Below are 27,698 nucleotides of genomic sequence, written 5' to 3' on the forward strand. Positions count from 1 at the left end.
TTTAAGGTGTTTTCTGGTAAGTGCATATTGAAATCTAAATATTAGATTTCTCTTTATTGTCAGTGCTCATTTTAATATTTGAAGTAAATTCAGCCTAATTAATATTAAACTGTTTTAAGTTTGATAAAGGTCCAGCAAGTTACAGTGCTTTTGCAGTTATTTTAAATGAACTCCTCTAGGAATAATCACTATAAGCAAAATCTATATTTAATGAAGCACAGATATTCTATTTTATGGTTCTCAGTGAAATAGAAGTAGAAAAAATTTCACATCTTTTTTGTACTAGTGATTAAATGCATGTTGTAGCATTTAACTGAAATAATACTCTTTCATTTGGCTATGTATATTTAGTGTGGCTCATATTTCCACTAGCTCTTACAGGAGGAGAAAAGACTTTTAAAATAAAACTTGATTCACTATTTAAATAATGCAGATTATATTTTCCTCTCTAGGTCATTTTGTGATTCTTTGTTTTCATTCTATCAGTAATTACGATTTAGTAACCTGTTTGTAAACTACTGCATCAGATACCTTACCAATGTGCTGTACTGTCTTTGCAGTATCAGCTTCCACTTCTATGTATCATTTTTGGATGCAATATGAGGACTCTCATAAACTCTTGAACTATTCTAACAAGTAGATGAGAGCTTAAGTTTCTGGGTAGTAAACATAACTAAGCACTGTTTTAACTAACTACTCAAAATCTAGAGTGAAAATTATATCCTTTCAGAATTGCAGTTTGGAATGAGTAAAAAAAGATGTGCATGGTTCAGTATAAAAGGTATGCATATTCTGAGGCAGTTAACCGTATGCATATTGAAGGACCTGTTCTTGTTTAAAGTTTGTAGGCACCTTGATGCATCTTTTTAAGCAGGTGTTCTGTGCGTTACCACAGTGTTTTGAGGCCTACCGAAAAATTAAGAAAGTGATTGTAACTTTTATCCTGCAAAAGATTGATTATGTAGTTATATGTGCTCCATTTGAAATAGATTTAAAAAAAACCCAACAGCCTGTTTCCTTTGTTACTGTGTTTTATCAGAGGATGCAGTGAGGTAAAAGTACATGTTGTAAACACAGCTTTTGACGTTTACAAATTTATGGTCATGTAAATTGAGACTGAAAATACTTTCTTTAACTTGTTTATTCTGGTTTATGTTGAAGTGTGGTTTTTTTCACTCCTAAGGATATCAGAGCTTATAAAATCTTTCAAAGTATGATGATTACATTTGACTTGTAGCACTGTCCTGTGTCAGAGCTGTCTTTATTTTAAAATAACTCGTGTACCAGTCTTTAAACACTATTCAAGTATGTAAAATCTAAAATACATTGCCTGAAAATACTTTTTTTTTCTTTAAAGGATACCTTGATTGTGTGGTCTGAAGCTGAAAATTATGATTTGGCACTTAGCTTTCAAGAAAAAGCAGGATGTGATGAAATATGGGAAAAAATATGTCAGGTAAGTTTGATGCATGGAAGATCAAGACACCCAATAATCTTAATCTTTGTGTTCATGAGTTTTGAACCATCTTTAGTGAATTTGAGACAAAGTAAAAACAAAACAACCCCCCACCCCCCAAATTTTGCATTTTTGCATTTGAAAACTTTTCCCTTCCCCTGCAAATCTAGTATGAAGTTCTACTCTGATTTTCACAGAGCATTTTCAGGTCTTTTTTACTTAACATAACTTTTTAGATTCATTTTCTCCCAAGGAATTTAGCTCTAAAACAAGTGCTCAAAACGTTTTGTAATTAATCGGTATTCATAAATAACTTTTTTCTGGTTGACCAGAAGGGTAGAGTTTATCTTTCCAAAGTTTTTATTGTAGAGAGAAGAATATATAGGAGCTCTTTCTTAAATGATATCTATAAGGTGTTAACTAACACCCAGAAGAGTTTAATCAGTATATCATATCACTGATTTTAGTTCAATCTGTTAATTATTTTTTTCATTCCAAGCATTACAACTTTTCTTACTTTATTTGCTAAATTATGTGGGATTTCTCTTTAGATTTATCTAATAATTCTTTCCCTGTGCACTCTCTCTTCTTGCTCTTAATAAAGATGTACTTCTCTCCACTGTCTTCTGTATTTTGTTCTCACTGATGTCAGAAGTGAAGCAAAATAAATGTGGTTTCATTCCTCAGGCTCTGCTTAAAGAGGTAGTATTTTTTGCAAGAATTTAGAGTTTTTACATCCTGTTTTGAGACCATGCTATTGTTTTTTTTGTCTAGTGTACTTTAAACATTTTAAGCTTTCACAGACATTAAAGCTTTCTTTTAAAAGAAAATCTCTGATACCACTTGATAGTAGATGTGGTTGCTGATAGGAAACAGTAAATGGATTTAAAAGCATTCTAGATTTTAATCTGTATGCATATAGAATTTGTATTGTCCGTGAAGAATTATTTCTCCCAGATTTTTTGGTTAATTTTCAAGATTAAAAAGAGCTGTGCCTTCTGCCCTTCTATTCAGCAGCGCCTTTCTAGATTTGGTGCATCAGAGTCCAAACAAATACCACAGTTAAGATGTAATTAAGGCTGAAACACCGGTGCCCGAACATCTTTGTTCATTTTTTTCACTAATTTGTGCTTTCTGCAGCTTCCTGGTTGTATCTCTAGAGAGATCTCTACAGATCCTGTGCCTTGTTTTTCTGACAGTTTCACATTTCCTCTACTCTTTGTTAATGTTGGGTTTGGGAACAGCTTGTCTGTTCTTAAGAACTTTGTAGACTTTGCTGTGGATTCTGTGCCTCCATTGAGTATTTAGAAAGTACACCATAATGCGTTTAGACTTGTAGCTCTCCAGAGCTGAAGAACAATAAAATCAACAAGACTAGCCTCTTTATTCTGCTTAAGCTTGCACAGAAGGTTTGAGGAGCATCAAGAGCTGTTAAACAGCCTGTTATAAACGTTAAAAGCTATCACTGCAATAATGTAGTACTGGTTTGCGTTTGGAAATTTATGTACAGATAATAAGGGCTAGAAACAAATAGCTTAGGTCAGTACTCTGCTAAAGCCTTGTGGTCACTACTAGTAATTGTGAATTTCCCGTTTTATGTGAAGTATTCCAAAAAATTATCTTTTACTTCATTCTTTTTTATTCTGTGTTGCTAGTTTTCCTTTTTATAGAGAATAACTATAATTAAATATCTAATATAGAAATATTTTTTTTTTATTTTAAAAGTGTTCTTTCTGAAGAAATGGTTTGAGTATCTCATATCTTTTAAACCAGCAAATCTCAATGTCAAACTTATATTTGCACTTCTATTTTGGCCTTAAAAGGCAAAAAACATATGACAGTTGAAATGGTGTTTTAATAAAACTATTAAAAGACCAGTAAACATTAAAACTCTGCTTTTTTGAAAACATCTTGTTTTATAGGTTCAAGGCAAAGACCCTTCTGTCGATATTACTCAGGACCTTGTGGATGAATCTGAGGAAGAACGTTTTGATGATATGTCATCACCAGGTCTAGAATTGCCATCTTGTGAATTAAGTCGACTAGAAGAAATTGCAGAACTTGTGGCATCTTCACTGCCTTCACCATTACGTCGTGAAAAACTCGCACTAGCACTGGAAAATGAGGGCTATATTAAGAAGCTCTTAGAAATTTTTCATGTGTGTGAGGACTTGGAGAATATTGAAGGACTACACCACTTATATGAAATTATCAAGGGAATCTTCCTTTTGAACAGAACTGCACTTTTTGAAGTCATGTTTTCTGAGGAATGTATAATGGACGTAATTGGATGCCTAGAATATGATCCATCTTTATCACAGTCACGGAAACACAGGGAATTTCTGACTAAAACAGCAAAATTTAAAGAAGTGATTCCTATATCTGACCCAGAGCTGAAGCAAAAAATACATCAGACATACAGAGTACAATATATTCAAGATATGGTCCTACCCACTCCCTCAGTATTTGAGGAAAATATGCTATCAACACTTCATTCTTTCATTTTTTTTAATAAAGTGGAAATAGTTGGTATGTTACAGGTAAGTTTGAGAATTTCACAGTCTTTTAATTTGAGTTTGGGCAAAGAATATTGGATAATATTTCTTGGAAAGATTGAGGTGCTACCTTGGAGCCTTCACTTCAAAATGACTTCCAGCTTCATAGAAGTAGTATATAAAAAAGAGATATGAAATTTGAGTACTGAACTGTTAAATTGATTATCATAAATACATTCTAGATTTCGGACTAGATTCTCTATAACTGATGATTTAAAGTGCACAAACATATGTGGAATCCTCAGCAGAGCAAGGCTGGTTAAAATGAGTGGTACTCCTTGCATTTTGAAGGGTTGTTTCTGTTAGGATTTTTCCTCTATTCTGGGACTTTTTAGGTGCTACAATTAAGGATGAATTTAGAATGACAAAACAAAGTCAAATCTTTTCACCTCAGTTTTATATATACCATCTTATACCAGCATGTAAGTGTTTCTAAGTTTGATATAAATTAGGAAAATTTGGAAAGTACAGGTTCAGAACATAACGTTGCTTTAGGTGCTTGAACATTTCCTTAGTTCTCTTATCTTGTAAGTCCCTAAATAATACTTCTTGGAGTTGTCAGTTTTTCCTGATGTATGTCTTACTGAAAATGTAAGGAGATTATATGCAACTGATGCTTTAGATTTCTTATCTGCATGTCTTAAGTATTCTACACCAACCCTATGAATTTCCTGAACTGTGTAGAAGTAAGTGGCACATCTGTGTAATGGGAGCTTCCTAAAGCTTTCGACAGACTCTGCAGATTGGAAAAGCACATGTATTTTAGTTTGTAGAAATCAATTACCATTGTCTTAACTCTTCTAACTTTTAAGAAATGAATAGCCACTGCCTTCCTAGGGTCTGTCTGGTCTGGAGAAATGGATGAAATGCTAGATGCTGCTGATAAAGTTCAGCATTTTAATCTTCACTTGAACCTCAGAGTGCACCATTTTTAATTTCATGGAAAATATGGCAAGGAAGAATGTAAATTCCTTGCACAAGCTCGTATGGGAAATCAGTATTAAAACTAGGCCGTCTGACTTTTCATCCACAACACTCAGTTGATCAGAATACTGATATAAGCGAGCCCTGTCACTCAGGACTCTAATCCGTTGCCCACACTTGTAGCATTTTATAAGCAGTAGGGTACACAAGACATCCACATGCACCTGTCCTGACCATGGACACATGACTCGTGGAAGCCACTGGAGGCCAGGTAGAACACCGAGGGCCTCTTGAATGGTACTAGATCCCAATATATGGTCAACTGAATCAAACCCTTCTTACCTATATGCATGTCCTTGATAAACAAGGTCACAGCATATGTATCCTGAACAGTCAGAAGGCCTTAATCACCATGAAGTAACCAGTTTGGGAAACCTTGCAAGCCTGACTTTGAGAGAGTGTTGAAAAACATTCAAGTAAGGTATCTCGAGTATCTGGGATGACTAGTCTCTCTAAAATATCTTGGCCTCTTTGCAGTTGTTGCTACAAGTAGAGTTGTGAGGATGGTAGATGCTGTCTTGAGAGGCAGAGGGAAGAGTTATTCAGTAATCTTGGTGTCAGTGGCTGATACTGGGAGGGATCTTGAACTTGGGTAGATTTGGAAAGGAAACTGAGCAAGTAGAAAGAGGACCTAATACTGCAAAATCATTAAGAGCGCATTTGCCAGAAACCGTGAGGGTAATTTGATAAAGAACTAGTGGCTGATTAGCTTCCTTTTGTTTTTTGTCTCTTATAAACTGTGTTAGATTGGTACACGTAGGGTAAGTTGAGTGACGATRTCATTGCTTAGTATGGTCGCAAAGCTTGTTAGTTGCAGTTTACAGATGAACTAGAGGCTCAGAACTTGTGTGATCCTAAGTTTCTGAACCTTACCTTCACTTCTGCTGCTGTTGCCTGTGACTCTTTGGGAATGACGTATAGTCCCTGTGCAGTGGAGCCAGAAGAATTAACATTGCCTAACTTTCAAAGTAAGGTAAATATTTCAACTTGTTGAAGTGCTTTGTACAGGTTTAAGGACCGAAGAGCAGTACCGCACAAGCGAGATGATACATGCTGTGCTATACTGTAATTCCTAGGCCTTTCACAGGGCAACTCTATAGCGTGGAGGGCGAATGCCCTGAGTTTCTAGATAACATTCTGTTGGGAATTATTTAACAGAAATATTGATGATCATTTCTTGTCTTTGAGGGAATTAAAGGAGGATCTGGCAAATCATATGCTCATTGCATTTATGAGATTAAAAGGCTTGATTAATTTATTTTTCAAATTCTCGTAGTGTAGCTCAAAGCGAAGATTTAAACTACTTATCTGGAGTTTATTAATTTATTTATACAGCAGTATTTCAGATTGCACTTGTCTATATTCTCCGCCCTCTAAAGTCACATTCTCCCCTTTTCTTTCTCCCCCCATTCCTGCTATCCATAAATAAAATGTATGAAAATGTTCTCATTTCTTTATGCAGAATAAATAATATTCTGAGATCAAAATTGAAAGACTGCTTTTTTTATTTCACTTCTATGACTAGTTCTTAATGTAGTTCTTCCTTTAGTGTGGTTTGATCCTCATTTTTGTAGTTGGTCATATCACAGTACTTTCTTCTGGACTTATTTCATGAAATATTTAAAATGACCGTAACCACACTCCAGTGAGGGGAGTCCCTGGTATTCATTATTTTTAGCCTTACCAGGTCCTGGTGCTCACTAACCTTACTTGTGTATTTACAAAACAGTTTCTTTTTTAAGTCGTTATTAACTGAAGAGTTTTGGGATGCATCATGGTAGTTTATTGGGAGCCACGGATGGGTCTCAAGTCATTTCTTTCTGCAGTAAATGTGTAATATAGGCTGTTGTGCTTTTGTGGTTAACCTTAGATTGTCTCTCCCAGACTGGTTAGGCTACAATAGAAGAGTTAGGTTTTTAGTGAGTTTTACATCTCAGAAAGGTTAAAGTAAACTCTTCTCTGTGAGCAGCTGGTATCCTATGATGTACTGCAACTATTGTGCCTACAGTTCTGTTGTTTTGTATGACTCTGGCTCTGAGGAGGAAGAGAAGAAAATCTGTTCCCTGCATGATAAAAAGATGAGCTCCAAAAGACCCCTTCTTGTGTCAGACTGAAGTGAAACCCTGCAACAGCTTCACCTCAGGTTAACTCAGCCATACCTTGGTTAGAGAAAAGTGACCAGAAATCTGTACAAGAATGGTTGTTCACGGCTGCCTAGTTGTGCTGTGCAGCTTGTACCCTATGCTTTTGGACAGGCCAGTTGACTTTACCTGAAATTACCGCTGTGTTCTATTGAAGGCATTTTGTGTCCAGGTAGTACTCCATTTAAAGTCAACTTTTCAATTATAACTAGTTAATTCTGTAAATTGGACAAACCTTTGCATGGAGGCAAGACTAGGGAATTGACGTATATGCTGATTCTTAGGAATTCTGGCTTTCAAAAAGGTTATTAGGAGAGATGTTGGACCTTTTGAAGAAAGAAAAATTTCTGTAGGCATGGAAGATACCCGCTTCCCTGATTTTGCTTTGTTTAGTACAGAAGTAGTTTTTGCCTCTTCTGTGGTAAAAGCAAGAATAGAAAGTGGGTCACCTTTGGCACTTTAGATTTATGAACTGTATTCATCCCTCTTACTTCATTAAGTTTAGATTTCCCATAGCCTTTTTAAAAATGCTTACACTGGTTGCTTTTCTGTGAAATGGAGTTGAGTTTATTTGCGATATAATTGTCTAAGGCCTGTCATTTTAAGTCAGTTCATCAAGCTCTCGCTATGCTAGGTATTGTTGGTCACGACAGATAATAAACCCATGATAGCAGCATTCCCATTCTTCAGAATTAACTACTGTAGAAACCTGCTCAGTTACAGGTTTTATGATTGGCTTGTACAGAAGGTACAAAAGAGATATATGCCTTTTTTTTCCAATTTCAGCCCTTCCTAATATGCTCTCAGTGCTTGGGGTCCAGCCCATTCTAGTCTTGTGATGTGGTAGCCACCAAGGAGCCTTACTGAGACATGGAGCTCGCCAAGCTTTGAGAGTGGGGGTGGGACAGGTAAGTAGTGTTTCTTACTTTATATGACGCTTTTTTGCAATTTAAAAAATAAATACTAATGTTCACACTGGAGGCCACCAGTTCTTTCCCTTTGTATTACAAACTAGTTCTTTAAAAAAACAAAAACTTGCAAAACTGCGCCATAGAGTGAGCAAACACTGTTTCCTTCAATTCTCTACCCCCTCTCTCATTGGCGTGTTCTTTTTGCCAGCAAGATCCTGTGGTGTTTATAACTTCTAGAATATAGATTATTGTTAGGATTACTTCAGAGTTTGTTATCTTGTGTTTTCAGGAAACTGGAGAGTGGAAAGGGAAAGGGAAATATATATTTAAGTAATTAGTGCTTAGTGGAACAGTGATCACATGGCATTGCTATACTTGTAAATCAGCTTTTTTTTAAATACAGAATTTATTTTACTGATAGTCCCTCTCACCTTTTTTAATAAATGCAAATTTGTAGGCATTTAGGTACATATGTACATTTTGCTGGATATAGGTATAATAGTATGCTATTCTTCATTTTAAATGTGGAATTGCGTTTTACAGATAGTAACTTATTCTTAACAGAGCCCCTTGAAGGTAAATGTGAATTATCCTTAGGGGTTTTTGAGTAAGAGTTGTGTCAGTGCATGTAAGCAGTTTTGCCCAAATATAAGAGGATTAGGACATCTCCAGCGGGTCAGCTGTTTTGTGGTAGTTGGCTCAGGAATAACTCTACTTGAGATTTATTTTACAGTATAATTTACCTTGCAGTGAAGTGTAGAAGAACACTTTCTGTGGGAAAGTGCTTGATGAAAGAAGTTTACAAGTGTTGCATGCTGATGATTTCTGAATTAATTTCCTCGTTGTAAAAAGTGATTTTGATGTGCTGCTGCTATTTCAGTATGTTGTCTGAAGTGGAAATAGCTCATTGATAGCGAATGAAAGGCATGTGTAGGAAGACAGTATGAGATACAGGAGATCAAAGCCTTTTAAACTATGAAATCTTTTATTGCTGTTGTGGAAAGGAATGTATGTTTGAAACTGTAGTTCTGTGTTTGCTGGTAACATTTTATAAAACATTCACTTTCTGGGCTGAAATATCCATAAATGATAGCCTGAAATGAATATGCAGGTAGAAAATAGGATGGAAACTATTCTCTTTTTCCATCTTAGTTTTCACCGAGTTTCTTGAATTTTTTTGAGAAAGAGATTTTTTTCCTCATTTATATACAATCACACATGTGCAGTGTCCGATAGCTGAAAGTTAACAATATTCAGTGGAGAGAGACCTACTTTTAAAGAGTGCTTTTAAGTGCCTTTTGGGAGGAGGAGGAGTGCTTTGAAAGTTGGTTCACAAATGTAAAAAGTATATTTTTATGTGATCCTCCTTTGTCTATGGGTTTTCTTGTTTTTAAACTTAGAAATGATTGAGTGAGAGGAGAACCTGGCTTAATTCCATCTTCATGAACTGTGAAAGATGTTCAAACCATAGGAGCATCTGCTTAGATCTTGCAGAACCATAAATGAGTATACTTAATGTTTGGCACGTGCATAGTTTGGGTATTGCACATTTTAATAATTTCTAGCATGGAGAAAACATATAGCTTAATTCTAAGATTATTCTCTAAGCTATCTTTAGCAGTTTTGTTCTTTCCTGGAAAACATTTATGACCTTCACAGCTTCTGGGGTATATCCAAAGGGGTACAGACACCTGTCTGCATTGAGAGGCCAGATATTACAAAGAATTATGCATTTACTCTGAATCTATTTCACAGGCATAATTTTTTTTAGATTTTTCCAAGTTGCAAAAAACCAGAGAACATTTAAGCTTGGATAATTCTAGTGTTCAGTGTTGGTGCTTTGTAACTTCTAAAATACATGAACTCTGCTCTCTTGTACTGTGCATTTCCCTAGATTCTGGTAGTATAGGTCAAGAATGTATCTTTAAATATAATATCACGTCAGTAATTTTACAGCCTTGTATATATAGATACAGATAAATACATAGAATCTTGTATTTAGAATTTTCATTGCATTCACAGGTTTTCTGTAGATGGGAGAGACCTTTTTATATCAGTAACAACCTGTCTGCCTTTCGTTAAGCATCTGGAACAAGGCTGTCCTGAAACATATTTCAGGACTAAGACAGAGCAATGAAGTTAGTAATAGGGAGCCTACATTTCCCTGTTGTTTTTATTTTCTTGGAATAACTGCCATTTACTGCATCTTTTCCATGAAAGGAATTTCTTGTGGGAGTTATTTTGGATCATTTGGTTCCATCTTAGCTCTACTGATTTTAAATGGCATCAAGGTGTGCTAAGGACTAGAGATTTCAGTAAATACTGTTAATTTAAAAATACAATGTATTTAACAGAATTTGGGAGAAGAGATGATAATGGTGTTGAAAATCTTTCAGTATTATATTTAGAAAAATTTCGTAAAATACCATATTGTATTACACACTTGGAGGGTTGAAAACCAGTTACATACACAACTTTTGCAAATTCTTCCTGAAACCTTAAGTGTCAACATTGAATTCTTCATCAATTCCAATGTGATGAGTCCCCTGCAGCAGTTCCAAACGTTGGCAAGCACAGTAACGGGGAGCGGGCTGGCCTCCGCTGCGGCTGGCCGGCTCCTGACCAGGGCAGGGGCTGAGGCAGCCGGGCCAGAGCAGGGAGCTGGTCCTGCCGTGCTCGGCAGTGTCCTTCTGCAAGGTGCCGCGTCCCCAGGGGGCTCCAGTGGGTCATAAATGAGGCCCACATATCACCAGCAGTAAATGTCGTGTGTGGGGTGGGGAAAAGGGGATATTAGGGGTGGTTTTTTGCTTCTCTCCCTCTTCTCCTGTTCTTCCACGTTTTAACTTAAAAAAATTTGGGGGGGGGGGGGATACTTTGGGTAATAGTGTGTTCCTTTTCGAGCAGAAGCACACTAGTCACGGCTCGAACATACTTCAGTGCTGAACCTTCCATTATTTTTCCCAGTGATTATTCTGAGATGTTTCTGTGTTACTGACTTGAACTTATGTTCAGGCCTTATAAAAGAGGCGAAAACCCTCTTTCACAGAGTAACTAGTCTCACTACCCAGTGGGGAATAAGCATACAGTTTTTCGCTAGTTTTGTTAGATTAGATTGCTTTCATTTCTCTTTTTCCTGGTTTCATCTAGATATAACATCAAGCATTTTAGTCTATTCCTGTTAATCATGCTACTATTAATCATGGAGAGTAACTTGCATGTTCTTTGAAAGAACTGTTTTTGTGTTTAGAGGTTGCCATCTATAATTTTTTGTATTTGAGTAAACAAGCGTATCAGTATCTCTCCTGTGTGTTAGTTATGTTACCTGTAATGTCTAATGAGCTGAATATTAGAACTGAAAACTTACTAATCCATATGAACAGCTGGATAGCAGGTAGTCATACATCCTTATATTCTTTCATCACAGCTTAAGTATCCTAAAATCAAAATCCTTAATTTTTAGTTTTGAACATAGACTCAGTTGAAATCTGAAAGTCAAACTTTGGATTTCCAGTGCTTGATTCTCCAGAGTGAGTTTTCGTAAACTTCAGATGAGGCCTCTGCTCTCTCTTTTGTTTTTGAAGAAGTTGTCACGCAAATAGCATCTGAAACTGTGTTCAGCAATAATTCTTTGTTCATTGTAACTGAATTGTTGGGTCAGGTTAGGAGTAAAGCACAGCATGAAGACAAGAGGAAGCATGTGGCATTCCCTAAATATAGGATTTACCATACAGTGCGGTGAAATGCCTTGTAGAGTTACTGACTGCTGCCAACCTATTTGGGGTTTATCTATGCTGTGCAGTGCCATCCAGGGCTCCTGGATTGGGTGGTGAAAGCGTTATGGCTGTGTTAGCATGGTGTGCCATCTGGGCCAAGGTACTCAATTTCTCAGCAAGGCTGAAAGGTGAGCCGGGGGGATGTACCTAGATGACCTGCAATATAAGAAAGTTTATTTGGAGGTACCTGTAGTGCCTGCACGATTCTGCATTATGCTGTGTAGACATAAGCAAGGCAACTTGGGTTTTTAGCACTGTGGTTTTTGGATGGGGGGATGTTGCTTGCGGTGTTACTGACTTCACTAGAAATCCATTGCAGCTTAACATTCTGGCACCTTTTTGAAAAATCTGTTCATCTTTGGCATACAAGTATCTTTTTAAAGCAAGTGCTATATAATATTTGGGAGAGGATGGGGAAGAGTTTGCTTCTGTTTCTTAATCTTCTAGCCGTTAGGATAGTAAAGATTAGGGGAGGTTAAGTGTTGTTTTTTGTTCAAGCCTGAAGATATGTATCTGTAATGTTTTGGCCGCTGTTTGTGGTTTTGCTAAGCTACAGCAGCATGAAAAATAACTAAATGGTTTTTAATTGCTGCCAGCCAGAACGCTCAATGAACACTGTAGTTAGTAGGAGCAGTTATTTTAATTTGGTTTCCAGGGCCCCCCTTTCGCAACAGGGGGGAGATGGAATCTCACCTCATTACTCCCTTCCTAGCTTGTGTTTTTCCTTCTGTTGCGAAGCTCTCATAGTGTTACAAAGATGAGTACACGTGGATAGGGCTGAGTTGGGAGAACATGCTTTTCAAAATACAGAAATGTTTGAAGCAAAGGTATTGTAGTGTGATTTAGGGGGAAGGACATGTAATAAGGGGGAAGGGAGCTAAAGAAGAAGGCATAGGCAAAAAGGTGAGGATGGCAATAGAAAGAGGACAAACAAAAGATAATACAAGATACGTCATAACTGAGAACGAAACTTGAGTGGGGAGGGGGGAAATGAGCTGATCATAATAAAAGCTCCAAAACAAGATTTGTATTAATTTGCTTGAAAATGGAATTAGACAGCTGATGCTCTTATGATTAAATGCAGTACACAACAGCATTTTCTCTCTTAATTGCAGGAGACATGGCTTAGAAGAACTTTATATTGTACTTGGATGCCTTTTGGTATTATCAAATAAACAAATGGTATTGTTTTGCCTTTGTAGGAAGATGAAAAATTTCTGACAGACTTGTTTGCACAACTAACAGATGAAGCCACAGATGAGGAGAAAAGACAGGAATTGGTAAGAAATCTATAAAATATACATGAAAGGGACAGTTACAAGTGATACTTGCATCCTTTTTTTCATCGCTAACGAATATGTTAATCTTGTATTTCAGGTAAATTTTCTTAAAGAGTTTTGTGCATTCTCTCAAACATTGCAACCTCAAAACAGAGATGCATTTTTCAAAACTTTGTCAAATATGGGCATCCTGCCGGCACTAGAAGTCATATTGGTAAGTCAGCTCACTTTTGTTTGTGGTAGCAATTTTATTTCTCTCTAGAGAATTGTTTAAAAAGTAAGCAAGCCAAACTTCAGTCACTTGGTTTTCAGAAGTATTTACTTCATTTGTCTTGTCTTAACTTAAGATTTCCCATATTTATGTACTCCTTGGTGTACAATTGAGTAAGAAAATAAGGAAACAGACCAAAGGACAGGGAAACTATAAAATTTATTTTACCCAACAGCTTCCAAATATACAAAAAACAAGTTAGAGTCAATTCAGTTTTAGAATTCAGTTTTAGTAATATTTAGGTGTGACTTGTAAATAGGAATTCAAAGGTATGGGAGTTCTGTTTTTCATTCCTTTTTAAGACTTTCATTTTAAGGAAACATAAATGATTTTACTTGACTTTTCTAGGGTATGGATGATGCACAAGTACGAAGTGCAGCCACTGACATATTCTCATATTTGGTTGAATACAACCCATCCATGGTACGAGAGTTTGTCATGCAGGAAGCGCAGCAGAATGATGATGTAAGTAGAAGGTCTCCAGATAAAGTATGTATTGTTGTTTTTTTCAGTTACTATTTCATATTTACAATTTTGTTAGTGGTAGATAAATCTTATTTTCCTGTGCTGTATTTGAAGTTTTATATTGGAAGGGTCTTTTTAGATTTTTAAGATATATTATTTGGGAGTATTTTTAGTATTTGCTGCTACAATAAATAATATTGACAAAACAGTTTTGTCATGTGATAGCTGAAATAAGACTGACCTTAATCTTACAAGAGTAAAAAATATGAATATAACCATGTTCACAACTGCAGTTTTCTGGAAGCAGAATTATAATTCAAGCTGGAATAAAATTATAAGAGGATAAAAAGAGCAATTTTGATTTAAAAGTGAACCATACTCTGTTTTTTCAAAAAATATATAATTTTATTTGGTTTTTATGTCTTTCACCTTTATTTCTACAAACATGCATTTTTTAAAAATGCACTGACATTAAAAAGCATTCTACTTCATAAGTCCATGGGTATTTTAGGTAGTTTTCAGAATAGCTTTGTTTTGTTTGTTCTAATATATTAATATCTTAGTAGGAAAATGTATATATTTAACAACCGTAAAAATAGCAAATGTTTAGATCCATTTTAGAAGCCCACATCTACTTTTTAGTTGTAAGAAACCAAAACAAAAGGTTTTCAATGATGGCCTCCTTGAAACATGATATACAAAATATAAATTTTAATCTTGATCTTAGCATGGACATGTGTTTTTAATTTACTGAACCTACTGTGTTCTGTTTGCTATCACGTATGTAGAAAGTGATAGCGAACGTGTCTGAAGAAGTGTCTGAAGTTTTTGAAGAACTGGGTCTCTCTGACTCGTTGACAAAAGTTTTACATTTCCCAGAGATCCTCTATAACTGATTAATAAAAAAAAAACACTAGCAGTAAGGTAAGGATTACGAGAAAGTACATATACCGCTAGTACTAAGAAAGGTATTTCCAAGTAGTAGTTGGTAGGGAAAAAAAAAAAGTTGAGATGCCTTTTCTGTAGAGGAGTGAGAGTTATTTTTTCTCTTGTATCTGCCAAAAGTATGGCAGAGGCCAGGAAGCTGCTGGTGCTGCTACTTCCGTGCTGGAAGTGGAAGGAAGGGGCAGCTGGGGCACTGCCTGCTGCACATGCAGCTGGTACGGGGGATATGGCTCTTGGTCCCCCCCACCTGCGTCAGATGACCCCTCTCTTTTACGGGGGACAGTGTGACTGAGCAAGTTCAGTGTAGAGAATATTATTTGCATTTAGGAATCTCTATTTTTACATGTTATTCTTGTTTTCTACAAATACGTGGCTGGAGTAATTCTTAGTGAGGATAACCTCCTTGAGTCCAGTTGCATTATTCAGGCCTGTAACTTTTGCTGTTGTGTGTTTGCAGAAATATGATGTTGGTACGTATTCTAAAGGAGGATGCAGATTAAAACTTCTGTACTATGAAAAGATTTCCACAAACTAGGTCAATTATGAGACTGTTAAGCCTCTCCCTTTGTACAATGTATATTTTTGATTTTTGGTTCAGACTGAAGTCTAAAGTTTCTTAATTTAAGAATTGTTTTTAGTTGCTTTGAAAGATTCTTGGTGACTGCTTGCTTCCTTACTGTTGAACAACTAGCTGCAGAATTTGTCATTGGCATGCAAAATTAATTTGTTTCTGTTAGGGTTTTTGTTTTTGTTTATTTTGATATAGTACCATTTTTGACCAGGCAACATCCCTTTTAGAAGAGATTTTCAGATTTTGGGCAAGGGGGTGCCATTAGAATTGATTTTTGCTTCTTTTCTTTTTCCTGTTAGGATATACTACTCATTAACCTCATTATAGAACACATGATTTGTGACACAGATCCAGAACTTGGAGGGGCAGTGCTACTCATGGGTTTGCTTCGTACTTTGGTTGATCCAGAAAATATGCTTGCCACTGCCAACGTAAGTAAATACCTTCAAATGGAATTACAGTTGGATTTCTGGAGTGCTTGATGATGTATGTTACATATGTAATATTAATATTAAGCTTCTTTTTAATTCTTCAGAAAACAGAAAAGACAGAGTTCTTGGGTTTCTTCTATAAACATTGTATGCATGTTCTCACAGCCCCATTATTGGCCAATACTACAGAGGACAAGCCTAGCAAAGGTAATACTGCTCTGGATGTTGGACGCATCAGACACTGTTGAATATCAATACTTAAAATGGAATAACTGTCAAAGGATTTTTAAAAAGGTTGAATCTAACCTATTTTTAATTTTTCTTTTCTCTCCCTACTTAAAAGGAGGGCTAGAGTGGCTTTTTTATATGTATTGATATAATTATATCCCAGAATTATTAAAAGAACCTGAACCTTTTGGTTTCTTGCACAGTACTTTTGTTAAAAGCCGTAATGGGTAATATTACTGATGCAAACATAGTCAGGATACTGTGTATCGGGCCATATTTTGTGATACGTACAGACAGGCAGGCATCAGAATAAGATTTGGTCAAGCAAGCCTTGACAGTTTGTGTTAGTGTAAGCACTTTACTTTCTGAACATTTAGACACCGATTTAACAAAGACAAAACATTTTTCATGTATAACTGTTTCTATTTTTTAAGAGTGTTGTCATATCTGTATGAATAGAAAACATCCAGTCCCTAACAGGCTTATCTGATTTCTATTTTAAACATTAACCTTCCAGCGTATTTCCTAAACTAGCTGTGGGAATGCACAAGAACTTGAAAGTGTTTACCAGACTGCACTTGCATATTTGAAGTTAGTTTCTGAAGATCATATTCTAAAATATGTTTAATTGTTTTGGTTTTGTTTTTATTACAGATGATTTTCAGACAGCCCAGCTCTTGGCATTAATACTGGAATTGCTGACTTTCTGTGTAGAGCATCATACTTATCATATAAAGAACTACATTATTAACAAAGATATCCTGCGAAGGGTACTCGTTCTCATGGCCTCAAAGCATGCTTTCCTGGCATTGTGTAAGTTTGAAAGCTAAAGACTAAACTGGTATTTTGTGAAAATGAATTATTATGTATCTTTATTCTACTGGAAGAAAACTGTTCACAAATCATGACAAATTTTGACTAATTACAGAAATTCTACCATTATACTGTATCTTGTGTTTTTCATACCATTTTATAGATGTCAGTTAGAATTAGCAAATAATTTTGGATTTACAAATGGCTTTTCTAAATGCGTAAGGTTTTTTTTGTAGTATAGAGGTGAATTGAAAAGATGATATCTCAATATTGAATATCCTAAGAGAACCCTCATAAGTTTTTGATGTTTTTTTGAGTAGAAATTGTCAGAGGTGTTTAATTAGAGATGCAGTTAGCTAACTACATTAAACATAGCAGAGATGTTCAGTGTACTGCTCTTCAAACTCTGATAGTTTCTTTACCATTATCAGGACAGTATTAGCAAAGCAGTGTGACTTAAATCTGCAGGTAAATGTCAGTTGCAAATTTCAAGTAAAAATTAACATTGCTTTATTCTTAAAAACTTAAAGCCCTTGCAAACCATTTTTCTAAATATAGATTTCCCAAGATCCACTTCTGCGCATAGAATAAAACAAAGCTTAAAGTTGTCTGAGAAGTACCATACAGTAAGAGATACCTTTTTTAATTTGTTACTGAGTCACCTGAGATTTTGGGTTTGGAGCCCTTCAATAATCACGTTTCATGTATACACTAGCTGCTAACCGAAATGTACTTACCTTGAGAGAGGATACTCTGCCTTCTGTATGTGCATGGACATTCACAAACGTGGGTGTGCTCAAGAGTATCAGAAAGAGCTTTATAAAGGATGAAAATCAAGTCTTTGCTTTACTGTGTTTATGAAGAAAATGCCGTTTGCCATTTTTAAAATGAGATAGTTTGCATCCTAATCAAGCAGGACTTAATTAAATGTAATCAAACACACTCGAATAAGCAAATTTCCCAGGTCTCCCACTGAGGAAAAGTCTTCCTTTATCATAGATCTTTTCAAAAATAAAAAAACAAGTAACACACCTCTGTGTTAGTAGTAATATAGTTAAACAATAGTATGTTACTTCTTTAGTGATCAGAGGTTGTCTGTCTTGCAGAATTGTGATGGAGGATTTATGATAAAATGGATAATTAAACTTTAGCAGTATAGTCTAGATATTTTTGAAGCAGAGAATATCTGAACATATTACCTATTCCTAATTATGTAGTTTTCTGTAAAAACTGAGATTGCAAATTTTCCTAAATAATACTGAGTCATTTCTGAGTTTTTTTTCTTTTACATTTAAAAAGCATAGCTTTTAAAACCATTTCTGTTTCAGGTGCCCTTCGTTTCAAGAGAAAGATTATTGGGCTAAAGGATGAATTCTACAACCGTTACATAATGAAAAGTTTTTTGTTTGAACCGGTGGTCAAAGCATTTCTAAATAATGGTTCCCGTTATAATCTGATGAACTCTGCCATAATAGAGATGTTTGAATTTATCAGAGTGGTGAGTGCTGTTATATGCTAAAGATAATTAGCGTATTGTTTAAACTTGTAGTTCAAACAGACTTTTATTTTGGTTTGTGTCCTAAATTAAGCTATAATGAAGATGTGATCTTACAATATCCGTATTTAAATGAAGTTGATTTTGTACCACGGTTACTTCTTTCTTATGTTCAAACTATACCATGATTTGAAAATTAAATTCAGTTGATACTCAGTGTTGCATGTGTACTCAGAGTACCCAGATTTGAAAAGCAGTCCTAATCAGGTTTCATAATGCAGATTGGATGGTCCTGTTAAGATAGGAATGTCATTTGAAACTACTGCTACAAAATCTTCAAATTTAGTTTTGTCCTGTAATGACTTCAATTCTACAGAATATGGAAACATACAGGAGAGAGATCCATCTTTTCTGATCATATTAATGAAGTACTACAAAATTCCCTCCATGGGGAGCCTTTTAAAATAAGGCTTGGCTGTCTATACAGTGCTGGTTCCTCACTGTCATCTTCATCTAGGTCCTGACAAGATGCTGTACAGACCGTAAATGTGATACGGAGGGGGCCAAGCTAGGGTGCTAGAGTGTGGGCAGGTTGTGGAGGAGTAAGTGGATGGGGAAAAATAAGGCTTTTTCACCTATTGAAGTCTTCCATGCTGAGGACCTCCTTCCTCTTCAAGCTGGGGCTCCCGAGGTAAATCAAGACTGAGATAAACTGATCATACTGGAAGAGTTGGTGAGAAAAGGTTTTGAAGCTAAAAAAAAAGAAAAAAAGTCAGTCCATATAGGTGGCCGTGACTTTTGTGCCATGATCTTTCAGTAATCTGAGGGATAGGGAACTGATTCTACATTTTGTTTTAATGTGAAAATGTCATGTTTTATTTTCTCATCCTCTTTTTCACTTACATACCCAGACTGCATTTCCAGAATACTTTTGTGTATCTGTAAATAATTTTTGTCAATTTTTATTTCCTCCGTGGTTATTTTTAAGGAGAGCAAATTAAAAAAATCTGTCCTTTTATTGTTAGTGATGTATTATCATTCGTAAGAGGTGACCTTTGAGCAAGCAACCAAAAAAGAAAACAATCAGTACATTGATTCATGTTGCTTTGCTTGTCCCTAGTAGAGGGCAATTCCCGGCTGTAGTCTCCAGGGCGCTCCGGCAACTGTGCCGTGCTGAGGAAGCCGAACCCCGGGCAAGAGCAGCTCTCTTGCCCCTGGCCGCAGACCTGTGCTGCTCTCAGCTGTCCAGCAGTGGCTTTGGGCAGCCACAACACTCCGCTCAAACAGCAAAAGAGTTGGGAGCTTTTTGGAAAGGGCCTTGACTGTGTGTGACCTGCATGGTCACAATGGAAAAACTTAATATTCATTTCTGATGAAAAGTACCTTTCCTGTTCTCATCCTAACATAATATATTGAATGATTGTTTCTTCGTTCATAAGAATATCATTCATATTCGTATGTGCAATGAGAAAAGAATGCGAATGCTAAGTGTGTCTCCTAAACATGTTTTTTAATTTACCTATTACAACATACAAAAACAAATCTATCAAGATAAAAATATTTATGATCTACAGTGGGAAATACCTTCTAGAATCGTTTTTTGTATCATTTTCTATTGGCATTTTTGATTTTATTTATATATGTTGAAGGATATATGACTAGAAAATTACTACTGTTATGCCTGTTTCTCTAATCATGTATTTGAAGCTCTGGATTTTTACCTACTCCTGTATGTATAATAGTAATTTTTGCTTGAGATAATTACCTTTGGAACATTTTAAAAATAATCCATCATTTCAGTTACGGCGTGATATAACTTCTTATATTGTATTAACAAATAAATTCATTTGAACTAAAATAAATCACTTTATGGTTGTTTCTTCCTATAGGAAGATATAAAATCATTAACTGCTCATGTAATTGAAAATTACTGGAAAGCACTGGAAGATGTAGATTATGTGCAGACATTCAAAGGACTGAAACTACGATTTGAGCAACAAAGGGAAAGACAGGATAATCCAAAACTTGACAGGTAAAATGCACTTATATGCTCTGATTAGTATTTCAGTGCTGAAATTCTATTTTGGGAGTATTGGTGGATTTTTGTGTGATCACGGGAAGTGTAAATAATGCTGACTCTGCTTGCATGTCAGGCATTGTTGAATTAGTTTGATTAATAGTGTGATTTGTTGCTTCAAACTCTTGATCAGCTTTCAGCTAACAGTCATTGAAGAATGTTGTTCCTCCCCTCCCCGCTTCTCCAGTAATAATGCCAAGTTACAGTATCCTAAACTTACGTGCACTGTTGTAATGAGGCTGGAAGCCTATCAGTATCTGAAGGTCATTTGCTAAATATCAGATTCCCACCATTTGATTTGAAAGATTGTTCTTTCATGAATTTTTGTGTGGATTTTTCTTTCAAAAATTCACGTGCCAAGTTTCTTTTCATCTTAGTTAGTTATAGAAGTAGACATGCAGATATTTAGATAACCTCTACTTAAAGTCACTGAGAAATAGAATTCGCAAAGAAATTTTCAGTGATACTTTTTTGTCGCTGTTACACTTTCTGACAGAGTATAACATAACGTGCTATCACACTTAAATCATTCCTTCTGTTGTGCCAGAGCAAAAGTTCCCTTCCACAGTATGCAGTTACCCAAAGCTAAAAAGGTAGGGTGTAAAAAAGTAAAAAGTTTAGGACTGTATAACTGTATTTATTTTTGGCAAATGGTTTTACTTTGTGCGTAACTCCATTCAAACAAAATGGACTACTTATGTGAGTAAATGTATTATTCCTCATAATTGTTAACATGATCTAATCTTATTCTGTTATTTTGAATTGCATTGCAAACACATTAAAAAAAATAATTCTGATTAGCCATGCTAGGACACGATGCAATTTCAAACTTCTAGGTTATTATATTTCATGCCACAGGTTTTATTAAGCAATATTTAAAAATGAGATCTACAGAATTAAAATGAGAGTATAATCATAAATTTGGTTTAAAGTATTGAACCACTTCTAAGAGTATGTGCCAGATCTGCAGTTTTGAATACTGATGTGTTACAGGTTAGATGTTACTATTTTGGCTTGTGTCAGCTAAGCTTATCACTGAAACAGCAGTGAAATTCAAGCCCTATGATTCCGATATTAGTGCATGTGTTAGAATGTCCAGCGACTTTCTTGAGTAATTTCAGTCTAGTATAAGTAAAACGTTAGGGTCTTTTCTTGGTATAAGTTAAGTGATTGTGTATAGTTTTACCAACTGAGTGTATGAAAAAAATAATAGTTTCAAGAGGTTTATATCTGGTCTAGCTTTTTTTCTTCTTCCTACATGTTACAAAGTGGCTGTGCAAGCCATGTCACAGTCTGGGTCCTAAGCGAAGAAACAGAAATAAGAAAAATGTAAAAATAACAAGAATCTGTTCACATGTTTTAATGAAGAATACTTCAGTCAGGAAAGAGGCCAACAATTTTGATGACATGGGCCAAAAGAGTATTCAGAAGAATGCTGCTTAATTAGTAGTTTTGCACTGTTAGCAGAACTTCAGTTTAAATCCAATTTGAAATGATGTGGGCTATATAGATCCAGATGATGGTACTGGCAACCAAATTATTCAGAGTTAGATTTATTTTAAAAAATATGTTTAGCATTATTTTTTACCTTGCAGTTTCTTAATTTTTACCTTCTGGCTTTTTTTCTGCAGTCAGTAGTGCAAGACCCTTTCCTTAAATAGAATGAACTCAGATTGTCATATTAGTATCTTTGTTCCAATAACAGGGGCTTTATGAAAAACATTGAATTTGAGATTTACACTATTTCCAGTAAATTTTGAAGAAATGTTACAAAGAATTTATCAAGGGTTTTCATGTCTTTATTCAAAATTGTTCGAATCAACATTTAGCAATCAAAACAGTTTTTTCAGCTCCCCTTCCACTTCTGCTCTCCTGTTTCTCCAGCTTGCACATCACTGTCCCTCTCTTCCCAGATCATGATGCTGCTTCTCTGAGGAGAAAGGAAGCTAGAGCTGAGATAGACCAAAAGTAATAATAAAGAGATCTTATGGGAACAAGAAGTAGCACTTGCTGTCCAGGGTCCAGAAGAATGAAAAATACCATTCTAAAAAAATCTGACTTTTTTGGTCGTGATCCAAATGAAAATGATCCAAAAAATTCCCCCAAAATTGAGCAAAAATTGTAACTGGTGGATGTGGGAGGAAGAGATAGCTGTATTTTTAACATATCAATTTTAAACGAGAGTCCTGTGTAAGTTAGATTTTCTTGTTTTTTAAACACATTGGACCCCAAATACTGATGACTTATGAAATATAATTAGAAAACTAAATTTGTAGTTTCTGAACTTTTTTTTTTTACAACTTTTTATTTACCTGTGCAAACTACTGTACCACGCCTGAAAGAAACACCTAAGTGACATTTATGAAAGTGACATTTAATACTGCTGTTAGTAATGTACAAAACTTTTGGACAGATATAATAGTATGAATGTGCTTCTGCAGAGACACTTTAAAAAAGTGCTTTAAAAAGAAAAAAGTTGTTAGTCATTTGCATTGAAAATGTAAAGATGCACATTTCATAATGATTTACTATATTAAAGATGCTGATACTTTTATTGTTTTACAATATTTGTATCTCTAATGGGTCAGCGTAAATGTCAAGTAGGAATGTTATTAACATGAGGGAGTTGTTGGATCAAAAGTTTTTAAATCTCTTGTTTTCAGTATGCGCTCCATTTTGAGAAACCACCGATACCGAAGGGACGCTAGAACCCTGGAGGATGAGGAGGAAATGTGGTTTAATACTGATGAAGATGATATGGAAGATGGAGAGGCAGTGGTGCCCCCTTCTGACAAAACTAAAAATGATGAAGATATTATGGACCCTATCAGTAAATTCATGGAGAGGAAAAAACGTAAGTGATGAGAAAAAGAATGCCATGTGGCTTATGCAGAAGACACAGCTTGTACTTTTTAGTCTTACTGAATTAAGGATTTGCTTGTATTGGTATTTAAATTCTTAGATATTGAAACTGTGGACAGTTTCTGTGGACAACACAGTGGAACAAAATAATGTTTATTTCTTAAAGCATTTAAATGACAATCTTAGCTGGCAGTCAAGTTTTATTGGGGTTTATAATTCATTATTTTATGTATAAATGTTCAGGTCATACCATTGATAGAGTGGTATGGTAGTATGAAAAAAATTCTATGACTACTCGCTTTATCAAGTTGTAAGTAAAGTATTAAGCATTTTCCCACACAGCAAAATGATTTGTAATTAAATATTTTGCTCACTAATGTTGCTTTGTTTTTTGCTTTTTGCCCCCGCAGTAAAAGAGAGTGAAGAAAAGGAAGTTCTTCTGAAGACTAATCTTTCAGGTCGTCAGAGCCCAAGTTTCAAGCTTTCCTTTTCCAGTGGTACAAAATCCAACCTTACCAGCCAGTCATCTGCAAGTAATTTGCCCGGATCTCCAGGGTCTCCCGGATCCCCAGGATCACCTGGGTCTCCGGGATCTGTTTCTAAAAGCACATCTCAGATGGCAGCTATTACAACAAAGGTAATTTTGAACAGACATAGGGTGGCTTTATTGTTACAGTTTGGCATTTTGCTTTAGCATTTCAAATTTGCATGAATTCTGATGTGTTAAGCTGTAATTCACTGTTTATTATATTTGTGCATACTTTCTGTTTGGTCTTTAGAATTTTTAAGGCGATCGACATTTATATGAATAGCCGAAAAATATAGGTTCTTCTTATGCCCAAACTCTTAAATAATTGTTTAAAAAGCACGAAACATTCAACTAATGTGTACTAGCTACCATTTGCAAAGATTCTTACTATGAAATCCAGACAGCACTTTACTTTTGTTAAGTTGCATAGGGATGTTTGGCAGGCAGAAATTTTGTAGAAACGTTGCTGAATTTTACCAGACTCCACCAGGTCCCCCCACCCCCACAGACAGTTTTTACTGTTACCATTTTTAACATTGTTCAGATTTATATAACTGATGCATGTGCAAGAAATAAGTTGTATTGTGGAGTTGTATTATGGTTGCTGAAAGCAATAACATAAGCAATTTATAATATCTCAGTTTTTTGTTTGTTTTTTGGGGGGGGGTTAGCCTTTTGAAATAACACATTTTTTGGTTGGAACACATTGATGTAGAATAAAAAAGCACATTCGAAAGAGTCAGTATTAGTTGCACTGAATATCCTAACCCAGCATTTTAAAATTCAGCAGCATCCTAAAATGTATTTAACCAGATTTTTGGCTACAACTTTATCTGAACCATATCAGGGTTTACTCTCAATAGAGTGGTGTCTTCACAGCAGTGGGGGCAGGTACTGTAGTGTCAGTACAGCACAGTTCGGATAATGAGAATCTGCTTTTGTAGTGAGTGTTTTTATTTCGGAAGCGTCAGGTTTGTATCTCAGCTCTCAGGTATTCTTTTGGAACCTTGAAATAACTCTGATTCATCTTTATTTTTTAATGCCACCTTACTGCTTGTTGACCTAACTTCTAGCCAAGGCAAATGTAATTTTAGGTCTTTTTCTCTGATAGTCACACATGGTTTAAGGGTTTGTTGTTGGCGTTACCGTCTGTTGAGAGCACCTGGATGAGGAGACCTTGGTTGACAGGAGATTTTAAGTGATACTTCCTCTAAATTCTTGTGTGGAGGAAGGGGAAGCAGATTTTTCATCTATGAAAAAAATATAGTAGTTAAGTGCTAAAAGCCGTAAAGTTGGCTCAGAATTTAGGTAAGTCTATTCTGTATTCAGACTGGAGACTTTCCTCTCTCAGACAGTATAATTCCCTGAATCTGAAGTGGAATCTTTACATACGGAGCATATTGCGTACAGTGTTAGCTTCAAATTTTCAAGTATTTGGTTTTATAAGAAAAATATTCGAGTAACACTTAATGTGCAGTGCACTGAAAAACAATTAATGGATTCAGGCATAAGCTGCTTTCTTTCAGTGTTAACATATCCAGGGTTTATAAAACATGCAGCATTCACAAACTAAAAATAGTGTTGAAATTGGGTTTTTCAGTAATTATTTGATCACATTATTTTATATGTAATATACCCAGTGTTATGCTGTGTGTGACTATACACAATGTATGTAATTGTTTAGAATTGCATCTCAGTATACAGTTGGCTGAAATTTTCTATTTTAATGTCTCTCATTAGATACCTACATAAGTGATACTGTCCTTGAGTCAAGTATCAGCAACGGCCATTGTAGTCAAATGCTGGTTAAGTTTCACAAATTGCAATGTACTGTAGTTAGAGGAAGCTTTGAAAATTACACCACTTCCTCATGGGTCTAGAGCTGCCTAATCTTAAATTTTGTTGTTGTTGGCAATACAGGGGAGTTTTAATATTACTAGAGATTCTTTTATTTTTGATTTGCCAAATCATTTAAATTTTGTAACCCTTACACCTCAGTCATGAATTACTTAAATTACTGAACATTTAAACTTAAGTTTTTTGATGAGAGACTGTGTTATAAAAGTATGCTAATTGAAAATTCAATTGGAAGGATGTTCCATATCTGTTTCTGAAGTGCTGCCAGATCCCTCTTTGCCGCAGTCATCTGTGCTGGGTGAAGGAAATTTATATCTTTGTACAGATAGAGCTGCAGTGACACTTAGCAAAACTAGGTAGTTTTTTGATTTTCTTTTAATTTCAACTGGAAATATTGTCTCTAGTAGGTCTGTTGGATAGGTAAAGCTCCATTTTGGATTTATTCCTTTAAATATTTTTCAGGCAATGTCATTTTTACTCATACTGAAGGATTTTTTCATTTTCATTTTTTTTCAAAACTTCATATAACAATATCCTTATGGCAGTATGCTGTGCAAACAACATTTTCCAATACCTTGGAAAAAGCAATGTGCAATACATTTTCTTAATTATAGTAATTGTGTCTGTCTGTCTTTGTAGGGAGGCCTTGTGGGGCTTGTAGATTATCCTGATGATGATGAAGAGGATGATGAAGATGAAGATAAGGAGGAAACTTTACCTTTGTCAAAGAAAGCAAAGCTTGAATCATCATAATGGCAACTGCTGAAGAACATTACTAGTTGGGGGAAGAATATTTTGTCCAAAAAACAAAACCACAACAAAGCAGCAATCTTTTGTGAATTACTGTGTGTGACACAGATCAACATATACAAATGGATTTCTGCCAATCAAGTGCCAATTCAAAGGAGCAGAAGAAGGGGAAATACTTCATTTAGGGGAAAGACTTACGCCTTTGAGCTCTCCAGCTTGGACCACATGTTGCCCTTTTCTCAGGGAAGGAAATGGAAAAAGAAAAAGCCAACAGGGCAGGAGTTTTGTTAGTGGAACTCTGGATTGGCTGGTCAGTTGCTACAATCGGAATATGCTTTCTTGGACCATGTATGAGACTTCTGAAGAAAAGGCGTTTTTTGCCATAATTCTTCACTAGTTAAGAATGCCAGCAGTTTCTTTGTATAAAAGAGACCTGCCTTTGAAATCGTACATTCTGAACATTTTAGTCAAGCTACAACAGGTTTTAAAAACCTCTGTGGGGGAGGGCTGAATATAAAGTTTCCTCTTTTTTTTTTTAATCTGTTCCCTTTGCCCTTTAAACTGCAGATTTTTTTTTTTTTTTTTTGGAGGTGGGGGATTTGTCTGTCCCTTCTTGATTAAAGATTGAGTGGAATTCTAGATGTGGTCACTTTTGTGTCATAATTTTTTTTCCCCCCCCCCGAGTGTATGCTTAGTTGTTGAGTATATATTTGGGACCATTAAAATTTTTTGATGTAATATAATCTCACTGTTGTGCTGGTACCTGTTTCACCCTGTGTAATTTTGTTTTGCATCACAGTTCCTAATATGTTTAGGATTTTATGGAAGATGGTATAGTTTTTATTGGAAAAAAAATAATCTTGCCACAATGTGCATAAAAAGCAATACTATTTTGTGACTAAATATTTTATATTAAATTTTACAGCAACTGTCTTGAAAAACAATTCAGGGAAATAGGATGGAATTAAAAAAAAATGAAACCTGCAAATATGAAATAAGTATTCCAAAGAGACTTTGAAATTTCGCAACTGAGAACAATGATGGTAGACTAACTCATCAAAATACAAGATGGATGATTTAGGAATACCAGTATATTGACTCATTTGACTTACAAAAATAAAAAAGGAGTAATTAATGCTGAAGGAAAACGGCATTAGTGGTATTTTTTTAAAACTCTGATTCCCTTTGGAATACCAGTGAATCAAGGATGGTTGCAGACTAACTTCTTTACAAGGGTACCATCTTTCGAAATTTATTCTAACACTTGGTTGAGAAACAGCAATTAAACTTTAGGTCTAACTCAA

The 27,698-nt window shown here is 35.5% G+C and overlaps 1 protein-coding gene across 2 annotated transcripts in view; it reads left to right on the forward strand.

Annotated features, from left to right (window-relative positions):
• Nucleotides 1–27,698, forward strand: part of PPP4R3A (protein phosphatase 4 regulatory subunit 3A) — a 45,110-nt gene extending 17,412 nt beyond the window's left edge. For both annotated transcript variants that reach the window (XM_026079326.1, XM_026079327.1), the window contains 13 exons: nucleotides 1,358–1,456; nucleotides 3,379–3,996; nucleotides 13,023–13,100; nucleotides 13,198–13,314; nucleotides 13,720–13,836; nucleotides 15,652–15,783; nucleotides 15,888–15,990; nucleotides 16,666–16,824; nucleotides 18,153–18,322; nucleotides 20,209–20,351; nucleotides 23,060–23,250; nucleotides 23,669–23,895; nucleotides 26,284–27,698. In XM_026079326.1, the coding sequence (XP_025935111.1) occupies nucleotides 1,358–1,456; nucleotides 3,379–3,996; nucleotides 13,023–13,100; nucleotides 13,198–13,314; nucleotides 13,720–13,836; nucleotides 15,652–15,783; nucleotides 15,888–15,990; nucleotides 16,666–16,824; nucleotides 18,153–18,322; nucleotides 20,209–20,351; nucleotides 23,060–23,250; nucleotides 23,669–23,895; nucleotides 26,284–26,397 (2,268 nt within the window). In that variant the 3' untranslated portion in view covers nucleotides 26,398–27,698. The remainder of the gene's footprint in view (nucleotides 1–1,357; nucleotides 1,457–3,378; nucleotides 3,997–13,022; nucleotides 13,101–13,197; nucleotides 13,315–13,719; nucleotides 13,837–15,651; nucleotides 15,784–15,887; nucleotides 15,991–16,665; nucleotides 16,825–18,152; nucleotides 18,323–20,208; nucleotides 20,352–23,059; nucleotides 23,251–23,668; nucleotides 23,896–26,283) is intronic.

The sequence above is a fragment of the Apteryx rowi genome, unplaced genomic scaffold (genome assembly GCF_003343035.1).
Source record: "Apteryx rowi isolate R43461 unplaced genomic scaffold, aptRow1 scaffold_5, whole genome shotgun sequence".
NCBI classification, from domain to species: Eukaryota; Metazoa; Chordata; class Aves; order Apterygiformes; family Apterygidae; genus Apteryx; species Apteryx rowi.